Source organism: Capricornis sumatraensis, chromosome 20, assembly GCF_032405125.1.
Source record: "Capricornis sumatraensis isolate serow.1 chromosome 20, serow.2, whole genome shotgun sequence".
In the NCBI taxonomy this organism is placed as follows: domain Eukaryota; kingdom Metazoa; phylum Chordata; class Mammalia; order Artiodactyla; family Bovidae; genus Capricornis; species Capricornis sumatraensis.
Window position 1 is genome coordinate 68199831 of NC_091088.1, and position 13719 is coordinate 68213549.

Sequence of the window (13719 nt, forward strand, 5' to 3'; positions counted from 1 at the left end):
CTGGATGCATCAGATCTGAGTTGTGGAATGTGGTATCTTTTTAGTTGTAGCTTGTGGGATCTAGTTCTCTGACCAGGGATTGAACCTGGACCCCCTGCATTGCGAACCCAGAGTCTTAGTCACTGGACCATCAAGGAAATCACTATTTTGATTTTTAGATTCCACATATAAGTGAAAACATACAGCATTTCTCTTTCCCTGTCTGACTTATTTCACTAAGCATAATGCCCTCCAAGTCAATCCATGTTCCCAAAAGTCAGGACTTTATTGTTTTTTGAAAGCTGAGGGGGCTTCCCTGGTGGCTCAGTGGTGCAGAATCCACCTGCCATTGCAAGAGACATGAGAGACCTGGGTTCGATGGGCCGAGAAGATCCCCTGGAGAAGAAAATGGAAACCAACTCCAGGATTCTTGCCTGGAGAATCCCATGCACACAGGAGTCTGGGCGGCTACAGTCCATGGGTCTCAAGAGTCGGAGATGACTGAGTTGATTTAGCATGCATGTATTCAGCCTCATATGGTTAGTGGCACCACACTGGCTATCTCAAACGGAGTATACTTCATCTTTTTATTTTGACAACTAGCATTATTATTTTTTCATGGAAAGCATTTTATTTTAAACATAGCAGTGTTCACACATCAATCCCAAACTCCCCTCTATCTGTCCCACCACTCCTCCCCTCTGGTAACTCTAAGTTTGTTCTCTAAGTCTACAAGTCTGTTTCGGCCTGCAAATCAGTTTACCCTTGTAAAATGTTACTGAAGAAGGGTTTTCTTTTATTGGTTTTGTTTTAATTTAAACTGAATAATTTGAAGAATCAACTGGCAAGTTTTTTATGCTTTATTAGAATTTTAGGAAAAAGTAGGGTGATCATGAGAAGCTACCTAGTATGAGCGATTGATTCTAGCATCTCCCCAAACAGTGACATAGTTACAATAGAGTCCTGGAATAGCCAGGAGATTATTAAAAGGCAGTGGGATTTTTGAAGATGATACTATAATTCTTGGACTCCACTCCTCACCTCAGGGCTGCTGGGCTGCTTTGGAGAAGAAGGAGTGTCCACGAGGAACCCCTTTAACAAGAGATCTAGGTCCTTGATTTGTAACACTCTGTGTGCTCAAAGGATGGGGACAGGTCAGGGCTCAGCATGGTCTTGGTTTATGTTGAATTCCTCATAGATGATGGGCTCGTCAGAGGGGTGCATGGGCCTCAGGGAAGCCGGACTGGACCGTCTCTTGGAGAGGGTCCCGAGGTCCAAGTGAGCATATATCACGTCTTCTGCTGCAGAGTCCTGAGAGGAGAGAGGTGAGAATCATGGACTGAGACATGATCTTCGAAGACTGGGCCACTGGGCATTGGAGGGGCTCAGACTATGGCAAAGGTTTGGGCTGGGAGGACTCACTTTGCCGTTCACTGTTCTGTCTTCCATGGGCTCTCCTTCCATGATGGCAGCATCTGTGAATGGAAGAGAGTCAAGGCTCTTCAGGGTGGATACAGTTATTGCAGAGCTCCATAACTTTGATAGTTACATCAAAGTTAGAAAAAGGCAGGTGTGTGCCCCAGGTTGCTGAGCCTGTCTTTTCCACTAAATGAAACAAAACAAAACATTCCATATACAAGTACAGCCATTCATGGACTGTCTCAGGAACCTGTGCAAACCCACGGACCCATCCTACGTCTTCTGTTGAGGACCAAGCTCTTCTACATATCAGCAGTGTCCCAGGATCATGTAGAACAGGAAAATGGATGGCTGCAGTTGAAGGGAAGAACAGGGCTTGGAATGTCCCTAGTGGCCCAGGGATTAAGAGTCAACCTTCCAGTTCAGGGAGCGTCGGTTCTATCCCTGGTGGGAGAACTGAGATCCCACATGCCTTGAAGAAACTATCCTCAATGCTGCAACTATTGAGCCCACGAGCTCTGCAGCCTTGAACTGCACCCCAGCTCCACAATGGGGATTCCCCATGCTGCAGCCAAGACTAGATGAGGCCAAGAATAAATCAATACATATTTTCATAAAAAGAATAGGGTTCCATAGGTCTCTGGAAGATGTTTGATCAGGGATTACAACAACGGAAATCAGTTTTTAACCAACAGGAAGTGAAAATGCCATTGTTTGATATGAGCCCACCTCCCCGTGGGTCAGATGATGCTGAGCTCGCCTCTTCAGACTTACGATTTGGGGTGGAACACCAGCGACAGACAAGAGCAGAGAGGATGGTGCTGGTAGAGGTGAAGGCTATCACAAGCCCAAGGACAATGTACCATGTGCTGGAGTGTTCTTGAGGAAGCTGTGTTTCTGCCAACAAGCAAAAGGAAGGTCTGGGTATTCGCTGCACTCGCTGTGCCCCTACACACTGGATTTATTGTGTCCTTGCATCAAACTGTCAATATCTATCAACCTGATCGGTTATGGTCTCCACGTCCCAGGAGAAGCCAAAGCATCCAGGAGAGAGGCTAGCAGTGGATGAAGTAAAGAGGCCATGCGAGACCAGCAGACGTCTGAACCAAGGTCCCCCGGGCACGGATGCAGCTTTTCTCTGCTGCCCCGTATGACAAGGCATGGTGGTTTTGGTTGAATGTGACCCTTTAATCCACAATACATTTCCCCCTCCATCCACATAGACCAGGAATGGAATCCTCAAGAATATATGACACTTGTTTCTGACCTGTGGAATGCTTAGTTCACAAAACACTAACAGAGGAATAACACTGATTGAAGGTGCTCCCTAAAATTTTCCACCTGCCCCGCCATCCTTCCCCAAAGATCCTGGGGGAGGGAGGGTGAGCATCTCCCTTAGTATGGGGTTAGGTCACTCTGACCCACTTTGTTCAATTTAGAAATTCCCGGTCACAGACCATGAGAAGCTCAATGCCCCCTCTGGTTCTAGACAGACCACGGTCTCAAATGCTGACATGACAGGGACATTGAGGAGCCCAAGGTCAGAGAGCTGGGAGGTGGCAGAGCCAACACTCACACAGGAGCCCTCTGTCTTCTCAGAAATTTGCTGAGATAGGAGACTGTCTTGCTTACCTTCTGAGGTGTGTGGATCCATGGTTGACGGGCAAGTACTTGTAGTGGATCCTAGGGGAGAAAAGCCAGAAGGGGTGGACAGTAACCTTCCTCATACCCACTGAATGAGGACTATTCTTTCTGGAAGGTTGACCTCCTGCCTGTCCTCAACTCTGTCATCCCTCTGAGCACTGATGGGGAGGGGAGAGCTTCTGGTCCCTCCCCATGAAAGCACTGAGTAGACCCTCCAACCTGCAGAAGGGATGGTGGAAGGAGGTGGGGAGGATATGCCTGGTGGTGAAAGACAGCTGTAAGCTAGAGACATCCTCTCTGCTCTGGGAATGAGTGTCTGTGCTCCTTAACTGGGAAATCACCTGTATGTCAGAGCTGCTTCTGGGAAAACACTAACAGCATGGAGCCAAGGCAATTTCTGATCTTCCGAACTCAGCCCAGCCTCTCCTCCCCCTGGATCTACCCTGACCCTTTTCTGTATTTGCCTGGATAGACAGGACTCTGGTGTGGAGCATCCATACAGGAGGTGGAAGAGGGCTGAGATGCCATCTACCATCTCTCTTTCTCTCTCGTTCTCATTGCATCCATCTCTCCAGAAATGCTATGGTTCCCCTGACACCAACAGGGAGCCCTTGAGATAGAGCTCATGATACAGTAAGATGTTATGCAAAAACCCAAATGGACGATTTGCCCAGGGCAATCTCATTTACTATAATGTAAAGCATGGGAATCTTCATGGGTTATCCAGGCAAGAATGCTGGAGTAGGTTGCCATTTCCTCCTCCAGGGGACCACGTTTTGTCAGGACTCTTAACTATGACCTGTCAGGCTTGGGAGGCCCTGCACGACTGGCTTATAGCATCTCTGAGGTACGAAGGCCCCTTCACCACTACAAGGCTGTGATCCACGAGGAGGAGATAGTGAAGGACAGAGGAGTCTGTCGTTCTGCAGTCCACAGGGTGGCAGAGAGTTAGACACAACATAGCGACTGAACAGGAACAAGAAAGCATGGGCCAGGAAGAGGTTCCTCACCTGTGACAGACAGCAACAGGGGGTCGCTGGAGTCTGACCACGAGTAGGGAGAGCGAGTGAAGGAGCCATAGCACCTGTAGACCCCGCTGTGGGCTGGGGTCCCAGGACCCAGAGGAAACTCTGCCTGGAGTTCTCCGTGGGGGCTCTGCCCTCCAGTGAACGGGTGCCCAAGGTCCTCCCCCTCCCTGAGCAGATGGAACTGGTCAAAGGCGCTCTCAGAGCTGCAGACCAAGGTCACGTTCTCTCCTGACCTCACCACAGGGCCCCCCTGGGCTGAGAGAGAGGGTTTCCTGGACCGACCTGCAAGGAAGAGACCTTGATCTCAGAGCACAAAGTAACTCTAGTCCTAAGTATAGGACTAAAGCCGGAAGTGTGCAACAAGAGAGGCACTGCAATGAGAAGGCCGCCCACCACCAGGAGAGAAAGCCCCACAGGAAGGGATACCCAGCACAGGGAAAACTTCAGAAATAACTTTAAATATGGGGTGTCATTTAAAATCCTCTTGAACAAATTAATAATTTTTAAAATGGATTGTCATTTAATGTCCTTTTTTAAAGAAAGGACATTATATATATAATGAATAACTGAATCACTCTGTTTTACAACAGGAATTAGCAACATCTTAAATCAAGTAGACTTCAACAAACATAAATAAAAATAAACTTAAAAAATCAAATATGTGTGGTTCTCTTGAAATAAATGGAACTTACTAACTACTGCTGGGACTATCAGAAAACATGGCATTGACCCAGAAGAAGAGATTATGGAGTGGAAATTGCCAGAATCTCTTTTGATCTTTGACTGTCTCATTCTTGAGGGCATGTTCAGGGCTGCCATGCCCACCCCCAGGGTCTGGAAGGGACTCCTCAGTGGGAGGGTTGGAGGGACAACTGCCCCCACTTTATGCAGAAGGACGCATTAAACCAAGAGGCTGAGCAACGTCAGGGTGTCGACCTCCATCTTGATCACCCAGGGGCTGGACTGCAGGCTGTCTGGTACCACATGTGCTGCTGACTGAGGAAAGGAGCTCTGACGTGAAAGTGGGAAACCAACCCCTTAACCAGCCATCGGTGGCTGCCTGAGCGGGAACTGCCTGCATCCCTGCTCTGGTACATTTTTCTCCATGGGTCAATCTTTCATGTTCTTGCTCCTTCCCTCTGTCACCAGCTGTGTCTTCCCCTTAGCATACGGCAGGGACTCTGTTCTCTTTTCCCTTCCGTGTTCACACCTCCTCTCTCTCTGGTTTGCTCCCTCTCCCGAGTTTGTGAGTGTATCTGCGTGCCTGTCATTCTCTCCCAGTACTGATGCTGGACTGGACACCAGGCCTTCTGTGACACAGAGAGCAGAAGGGAGTGGTCTGTCCACACTCACCTGTGATCACAATGTCCACAGGGTCGCTGGGGGCTAACCACTCATAGGGGGAGTGTCTGAGAGAGCCGTAGCATCTGTACGTGCCCGCACTTGCCAAAGTCATGGGGCCAATGAAAAAGTCAGCTGGGGTGTGCCCACTGGTGAGCATCTCTCCACGTCTCTGGAAATGCCCTGTGCTGCTTTTTTTCTGCAGGATGAATTTGTCAAGCAGCATCGATGAGTGACAGCGGAGGGTCACATTCTCTCCCGCACGCGCAAAGGGGCCTGGGTGGGCTGAGATGGAGGGTTTTGTGGACACACCTAGGAGCAAAGAGGGTGTGAGCTTCAGTGAGTCACCCCACCTTGGCACCCCCCCCCCCGACATCTGAAGGTGTGAAAAACCTCCCCATGAAGCAGCAAAGACCCTTCCTGTGTGTTCTTTCACATTTTCTTTAGCCTTGTTCTCGGGCTCTGGCTCATGCTTTTCTGTTTCTCTTTGCTCAAGACCTCCAGCCTCCTCTGTGTTTATTCTAAGGTCTTTAGCTGTCGGATCTGCTCTCAGCTTCATGCATACATACTCAGTCCCTTCAGTTGTGTCTCACTCTGTGGGGCCCCATGGACTGTAGCCCACCATGCTCCTCTGTCCATGGAATTCTCCAGTTGAGAATACTGGAGTGGGTTGCAGTGCTCTTAACTTCATCCCATCCCTATTATGCATGGTGGGGGCTGGGGTGGGTCTGCTTCTCTGGTAGAATACATACCAGGTGGCTCCCTTCACACTCGTCTCCTAGAATGTGGGTGATGATTGGCAGGAGATTGGGAAGGAGGTAGAGAAAAAAGTGAACATTTCCCCACCTCTGACCCCCACTTCACGCCTCTGGAGACATTCCTGGGCTGATTTGGTCTTAACTGGGACCCCAGCTCCTTCATATGGGATTAGAGCTCCCTACTGGGTGACAGGTGCTGGAATAGGATCCCCCCTCATCCTCCCAGGTGGCAGGCAGTGGCAGCATCCTGTCTAACTAATGCCTAGGGAGGCTCCTCCTTCCTGAACCAGGGGAACGCATCCCTCTATTTAACACCCTGAGTTTAAACTCTCAGACTTCTCTCTTTCCTTGCTTCAGTTCTGGCTGGGAGTCCTGAGGATGTCTTGGCTGCACGGGCACGTGGACCTAGGGTAGGATTGCCTGCAGGCACGGATGTCCCAGGCTGGGCTGCACCCCTCCTACCTGTGACCACAATCGGCAGGGGGTCACTGACATTGGACTGCACAGAGCGAGACAAGTTGGCTCCAGAACATGTGTAGGACCCGGCATGTTCTCTGGTCACCGGGCCAAGGGTGAAGGTGTTGAACGGTTGTTCCTGGAGCTTGCGCAAACGGGCCCCATCTCTTTTGAACAGTCTGAATATCACAAATGGAGGACCGGAGTGACACTGAACAGTCACAGCCTGCCCTAAGGGAACCACAGGGCTTGGCCAGGCTGACAAAGAGGGCTTCTCATATTCACCTAGGAGAGAAGGAGACACAGGCTTTGAGAGAAAAATAGGAATGATCCCCTCTCCCCACTGCCCTTGTGGGCACTTCCCCTTCAATTCTTCCAACTCTCCTCCCCTAAAGTGCATCAGCCTGATGCTCAGGGACACCTGGGGCTTGGGGACAGACAGAGACACAGTCAACGCAGGAAGGACATCATGAGGTTCTAAGAATACGATTCCTGGAAATAATTCTTCACTCCTTGGGTTGACAAAATGTTCAGAAACTTTCTCTCAAAACACAAATCATTGGGGATTTCCTGGTGGTCCAGTTGTTAGGACTCAGCACTTTCTCTGCCAAGGGCCTGAGTTGAATCCCTGATCAGGGAACTAAGATCCTGCAAGCTTCACAATGCAGGCAAAAGAAAACATCACCAAAAAAACTGATGCCTGGACAAGAAGGGAAAGGACTTCCCTGTTGCATTTGTTGTAGCTCAAATGGTAAAGAATCTTCCTGCAATGCAGGAGAGCAGGGTTCAGGCTCTGAGTTGGCAAGATCCCCTGGTCAAGGAAATGGCAACCCACTCCTGCATTCCTGCCTGGAGAATCCCATGGATAGAGGAGCCTGGTGACCTATGGTCCTGGGGTCGCGGAGAGTCGGACTCGACAGAGTGACTACCACTAACACAAATAAGCAGTGAAAACCCACTTGCCTGCAAAGAAGGAAGTAAACCTTGAACCTGCTCCTTTGTTAGCTAACCTACATCAAATCTGTGACAAGGTACAGGAGGCCCTGCCTGATGTCCAGACCCTTCCCTGGGGTCAGGTCTAGTGGGCACTCCTGCAGATCCTGTCAAAGGCTGGATGGAGAGGCCATGAGCCACCTTGTCCAAGAGGGGTCTGTGGAGTGCAGGCTCTTGCTCCCCTCTCATGATTGAAATGGCACTCAATGGGCCTAGCTCCCAGCTGCCAGACTTCGCACTGTGCCTTCAGGTCCAGAGTCCAGAGCTGGGCTAACCTCTGGGGAGAGTGAAGATGAGTATCAATGCCAATAGGAGGACCTGGGATCCACAGGGCACACGGCTCTCACTGTACTGACAGGGGGCTCACCCCAGCCCCCAGTGTCCTCTGCATCAGCCCCAACTGCTCTGCTCAACAGAGAAATAAGGGATGGGGAGGACTCACCCACAGCTGCCCGGATCCTCAGACTCACACAGAATCCTAGGAGGAAAACCCCGTCAGAGATGGCTTGTTCTGAGGGACCCCACGCTCCTTGCACCCTCATCCAGGGAAGCTGGGCAGTGGTGCGAGGACCCCCTGACTTCCACCATAACCCTTTCTGACTGTCTTTTCAGACTCACCGAGACTCAGGAGGCTGAGGAGTGTGGGGCACATGGCTCTGCTTCTGTGAGACAGGAGGCAGAACTGAGCAAAGCTGACAGAGTCACAGGATGCGGAAGACAGTCAGTTTTGTTGGTACAGTCAGCCTGGTTCACGTCACATGGGAAGATGGCCAGCCTCTCCTCACGCCAGGGATGGAAGTCTGACCTGAGCCGCCTCACTGAGCCTGCCTCATGACCCGAGCATCAATTTTTGTTTCTCTAAATGCTATCAACGTAAGAGGATTCGAACAGATCTTGCTGCCTTTAAGAAGTAGTAACTGTGATTCAGTGTATAGCATGCAAGATGCTTTTCCCAAGCTCATGATAAATCTCATTCACCTTAACTCTTCACAGAAGACAAACCACATGTTCCCACCTCGTATGTCAGGCTCAGTGCAGGTTGCCAATTAAAGACTCATTAATAGAGACTTTGATTCTGCATTCTTATGAGAGGACCAGACATGTGTATTATGGCTCTTTGAAAATATGAAAAAATTCTGCACTGTAATATATGTGATTAAGAAATTAACTGTGTTAGTTTCAGGTGTACAGCAAAGTGATTCAGTAATACATATACATGCATCTCTTGCTTTTCAAATTCTTTTCCCACTTAGGTAGTTGCAGAATATTAAGTAGAATTCTCTGTTTCATACAGTAGGTCCTTGTTGGTCATGCATTAAAATATAGCCGTGTGTATACGTCAATCCCAAACTTACAATATAACCTCCCCCTGACAGTATCCCTCTTGGTAACCGTAAGTTCATTCTCTGTGAGTCTGTTTTGTAAATAAGTTCATTTTCTTAGATGTCACAAGTAAGCGATATTATGTGATATTTGTCTTTCTTTGACTCTTCTTCATCTGAAATTATTTCGTGACTGTGAGTGGAAACTTTGCACACACAACACTCTCTCTGTCTCTCTCTCTTCCTCCCTTCCCAATCCAAGGACCACACATGTACACAAAGATAACGTGTGTAAAGGTGACTGTGGTGTTTTTTGGGAGGGGGATTTGTTCTGCCTAAACAAGTAGACCACCTTGCTTCCTAGATACTCAGATACTCAAAATATGTCAAGTAGAGACTTCTAAGCTCCAGAATGCTTGAATGAGGGGCATGTCCACAACAATCAACTCCAAACTGGGACACAATGGCCTAGCTGTTTCAGGAGGCCGAGGGCAGACATACACCCTGTTCAGCTGTTGTTCATAGACAGGAAAGAACCTCAGTAAGGGCAGTGATTCCACACCATTGTGCTGGGGTGGGGGTTGTTAACATTAATGATGCTCCCTAAGCAATAAATCAGGTCTCCTCTTGATCATTATGTATGTAATGGAGTAACAGTACAGTCACCCTTCTAAAAATGTCCTTTTATTTCCTTAATATCATGTTTGGAATTGATCTGTATTCTTGTCATTTCAGTTTGTGCATTTTTACTGCCATGTAATGTTTCATTGCAGATATTTAAACCACACATTTTTTAAAATATAACTTTATTTAATTGGAGGTTAATTACTTTACAATGTTGTATTGGTTTTGCCATACATCAACATGAATCCGCCACAGGTATACACGTGTTCCCCATCCTGAACACCCATCCCTCCTCCCTCCCTGTACCATCCCCCTGGGTCGTCCCAGTGCACCAGCCCCAAGCATCCAGTATCATGCATGGAAGCATCGAACCTCGACTGGTGATTCGTTTCATATATGATGTTTCAGTGGCATTTTCCCAAATCATCCCACCCTCGCCCTCTCCCACAGAGTGCAAAAACTATTCTACACATCTCTTTTGCTGTCTCGCATACAGATTTTTAAAAATTAAAAAAATATATTGAAGTATAGTTCATTTCTGCCGTTCAGCAAATTGATTCAGCGTGACATGTATATTCTTTTCCATTATGACTTATGCCAAGATACTGAATAAATTTCCCTGTGCCATACTGTAGGACCTCATTCTTTATCCATTCTATGTATAAATAGATTTTGTCTGCTAATCCCAAGCTCCCAGTCCTTCCCTCCTTGGCAACCACAAGCCTGTTCTCTATGTCTATGAGTCTGTTCCTGTTTCATTGATATGTTCCTTTTAGATTCCACATACGGGTGATATCACATGAAAATTGTCTTTCTCTTTCTGTCTCCTTCCATTAATATGTTAATCTCCAGGTTCATCCATGCTGCTGCACATGGCATGATTTCATTCTTTAAATGTCTGAGTGGTGTTCCATTCTCTGTGTGTATAAGCATATACATCTTCTTTATCCATTCATCTCTCAGTGGGCAATTAGGCTGTTCCCATGTCTTGGCTATTGTAAGTTTTGCTGCTGTAAACAAGGGGTGCATGAATCTTTTCAAGGTATAGTTTTTTTCCAGATGTATGCTCAGGACTGGAATTGTTGGATCTTATGGAAACTCTGTTTTTACTTTTTTTGAGGAACTGTCGTACTGTTTTCCACAGTGGCTGCACCAGCTTACACTCCCCCAATAGTGTAAGAGGGTTTCCCTCTTCTCCACACCCTCTCCAGCATCTGTTATTCATCAAGTGTCTAATGATGCCCATTCTGATCTGTATGAGGTGGTATGTCCTTGCAGTGTTGATTTGCCTTTCTCTACTAATTAGCAATGCTGAGCATCTTTTCATATGCCTGTTCGCCATCTGGGTATCTTCTTTTAAGCCACAGATATCAATTGTGAGAATGACGTCTATGGATTTTGTCTAAAATGAATGGCACCTCGGCTAAAGTCTCATGAATGTGCTCTGATTCCAACCTCACGTTGCTTGTCAAGGGACAGAGTGATGAGGCCTTCAGGAAAGGAATAGTGACTTTATTTGGAAAGCCAGCAGACCAATGAGACGGCAAACTTGTGCCCCAAAAAATCATCTTACCTGAGTTAGAGGGGCTTTTTGGGGAGCGAGAGGGATGGTCCAACAGTGTTTAGAGTGTAAAATAACCCTACCCCATGGGGAAGAAAATTCCAAGAAGAGAGAAAAATACAGATTAAACACCCACGTGTGAACTCACACACACACACACACACACACACACACACTAAAAGAGGAGGAGGTGTGGCTGGTTGTTGCAGTGTTTTAAGTAACTAATTAATGTCTGTACTGGCTCTTCGTCGCTGTGCACAGGCTTTCTCTAGCTGTGGGAAGGGGGCTGCTCTTTGCTGTGGTTCAGGGTCTCTCATCGCTGTGGCTTCTCTTTTTTGGAGCACCCGCTCTAGGCACATGGGCTTGTGGCCCACGGGCTTAACTGCCCCGAGGCATGTGGAATCTTCCCGGTCCCAGGATAGGGCCTGTGTCCCCCAAATAGGCAGGCAGATTCCCAACCAGTGGACCACCAGGGAAGCCCTTTTGCAAGCTTTTTCCCCTTAATTTATTCATTTTTAATTAAAGGACAATTACAATACTGAGATGGCTTCTGCCACACATCAGCACGGATCAGCCATCGCTGTAATTACGTCCCCTCCACTGTCGAATCTTTTAATATGGAATCCTTTGTTCTTCGAGCTGTCCATGCAGGTTTGGTCATAATGTCCCTTTAAGCCCCTGACAAGACAAAAGGTTGTGTCTGTTCTGCCACTTTTTATCTCTCTACAAATGGGAACGTACTATACCTTCCAAGTTCAGAGCCTTGGATATAGTTTACTCCCTCAGTCATGTCTGACTCTTTGTGATCCCATGGGTTGTGACCCGCCAGGCTCCTCTGTCCATGGGGGTTCTCCAGGCAAGAATGCTGGGGTGGGTTGCCATTTCCTTCTCCAGGAGATCTTCCCAACCGAGGGATCGACTCAGGTCTCCTGCATTGCAGGAAGATTCTTTATCATCTGAGTCACCAGGAAAGCCCACCAGTAACATAATGCGATTCAATATTTCCTCCCACAATTAACATTGCCATTGTTTTCCATTTACTTTTAACCTGGACATAGTGGGATTTTGGCATCATGCTTTCACTCTCAGTGTAGCATAACACTGACGTGGAATATACCATAAATTAAAAAGAGAAGTATGAATACAATGCTAGATTTCTCATTAAAGAAAAAAAGGTATGCAACAAGCAACAAAGATTTACTGTATAGCATGGGGAATGATAGTCAATATCTTGTAATAACCTAAAATGGAAAATAATCTGAAAAATAATGTATGCATATTTGTATAACTGAAAATCACCTTGCTGTGCAACTGAAACATTATAAGTCAACTACACTTCAATAAAATATGTATATGATGAAATTAAAAATGGAACCAGTAAAATAAATAAATTTTAGAAGAAAATGAAAGAAAATGAAGTCACTCAGTCATGTCTGACTCTTGGCAACCCTATGGACTGTAGGCTGGCAGGTTCCAATGTCTGCGGGATTTTAAAGGAAAGAATACTGGAATGCAATGCCATTTCCTTCTCTAAATAGTGCAAGCCAGCTGCAGCATACTCCCTGATGGCCTGTGTGCTCACTCTCACATTCCAACTCTGCATGCGGTGTATTCACATGGGCACCCTGAGCTGCCCAAAAGAGTCTCAGCCCGGATGGTGAGTTTGTGGAAGGTCCCTGGAAGGAAGTCAGAGGCTGAGTCCCAGGACCTCCCCACCCCTCACTCCCCAGCTCAGCTCAGGAACCCTTCCAGGTTTCACCAGCATCATTCTAGAATCCCAGTGTCCCAACCTTGCCCCCACCAAGTTCCTGGGACTCAAGTGAAATATGGGTCCCAGGACACCTGGGAGAACCCACCTGCAGGGTTCGGGGGCCTGTGGCCCAGACTCAGCCCTGCAAGTGAGAGATTTGCCACTGAAAGCTTGGGCTGATTCTCTCCCCATCAGGATCCCTGGCCCCTCCAGCTGCCTGATCCCTGAAGTTCCCATGAACTGGGGGCAGGGTGGGAGTCCTGTGTCCTCCTGCGGTCCCCTCCCTGCCCTGCACATCTGGCCAAGGAGGAGAAGCTCAGAGAGGATGGACGGCATGTTTGTAGCTCTGAGCGCCCAGCCGCCCCCGCCCCCACCCTGTACAGACGAGGAGACCACGGGGCCCTAGAGGACAAACAGGATGTGGTCCCTGGGGGGCTGCGCTGCCCCTTGGGGTTCCCGAGGCTGTGGACTCGCAGCAGGGGGCGGCCCCTCCGTGGATCCGGCTCCGATGTCTCCAGGCAGGGCTCAGGAAGCATCTCAGCCCAGACCTGAGGGCTCAGCTCTTTCTCTTTCTGCCTGGTGTGACTGCCTGCTCTAGATGGTGGGACCCAGGTTCTCGCCCTTAGTCAGCCCCTGACAGTCTGACTCCAACTAGGACTCAAAACTTTATTTTCCCAGTCCCCTCCAGAAATGGAATTACTTCTCATCTTTGGTCAGTTCATAGATTATTGCAGACCACCTACTGTGTACCAGGCATTGGTGCCACACAGCAGAAATACATCCATGACCCAGGTAAACCCATCCTCTGTACGTGCTTGAAGAACTCAGATTGTGCAGAATGCGG

The 13719-nt window shown here is 48.1% G+C and overlaps 1 protein-coding gene across 1 annotated transcript; it reads right to left on the reverse strand.

Annotated features, from left to right (window-relative positions):
- Nucleotides 1–1134: 1134 nt before the first annotated feature.
- LOC138096169 (putative killer cell immunoglobulin-like receptor like protein KIR3DP1) lies at nucleotides 1135–8270 on the reverse strand. Its single transcript, XM_068992250.1, has 9 exons — nucleotides 8237–8270; nucleotides 8061–8096; nucleotides 6632–6910; nucleotides 5424–5723; nucleotides 4053–4352; nucleotides 3031–3081; nucleotides 2173–2295; nucleotides 1402–1454; nucleotides 1135–1290 (listed from the first exon to the last, which is right to left on the reverse strand). Exons 1-9 carry the CDS (start codon nucleotides 8268–8270, stop codon nucleotides 1135–1137), a joined length of 1332 nt encoding a protein of 443 aa, XP_068848351.1.
- Nucleotides 8271–13719: the final 5449 nt, after the last annotated feature.

Bases quoted from the DNA above. Each gene is read 5' to 3' on its own strand.
- LOC138096169 (XM_068992250.1), bottom strand. From the start codon at position 8,270: ATGTGCCCCACACTCCTCAGCCTCCTGAGTCTCG. The intron at 4,353-5,423 runs GTGAGTGTGGAC...TCTTCCTTGCAG, and splicing joins TGTGGACATTGTGATCACAG to GTCGGTCCAGGAAACCCTCT. The intron at 3,082-4,052 runs GTGAGGAACCTC...TTTCTCCCCTAG, and splicing joins CCTGTTGCTGTCTGTCACAG to GATCCACTACAAGTACTTGC.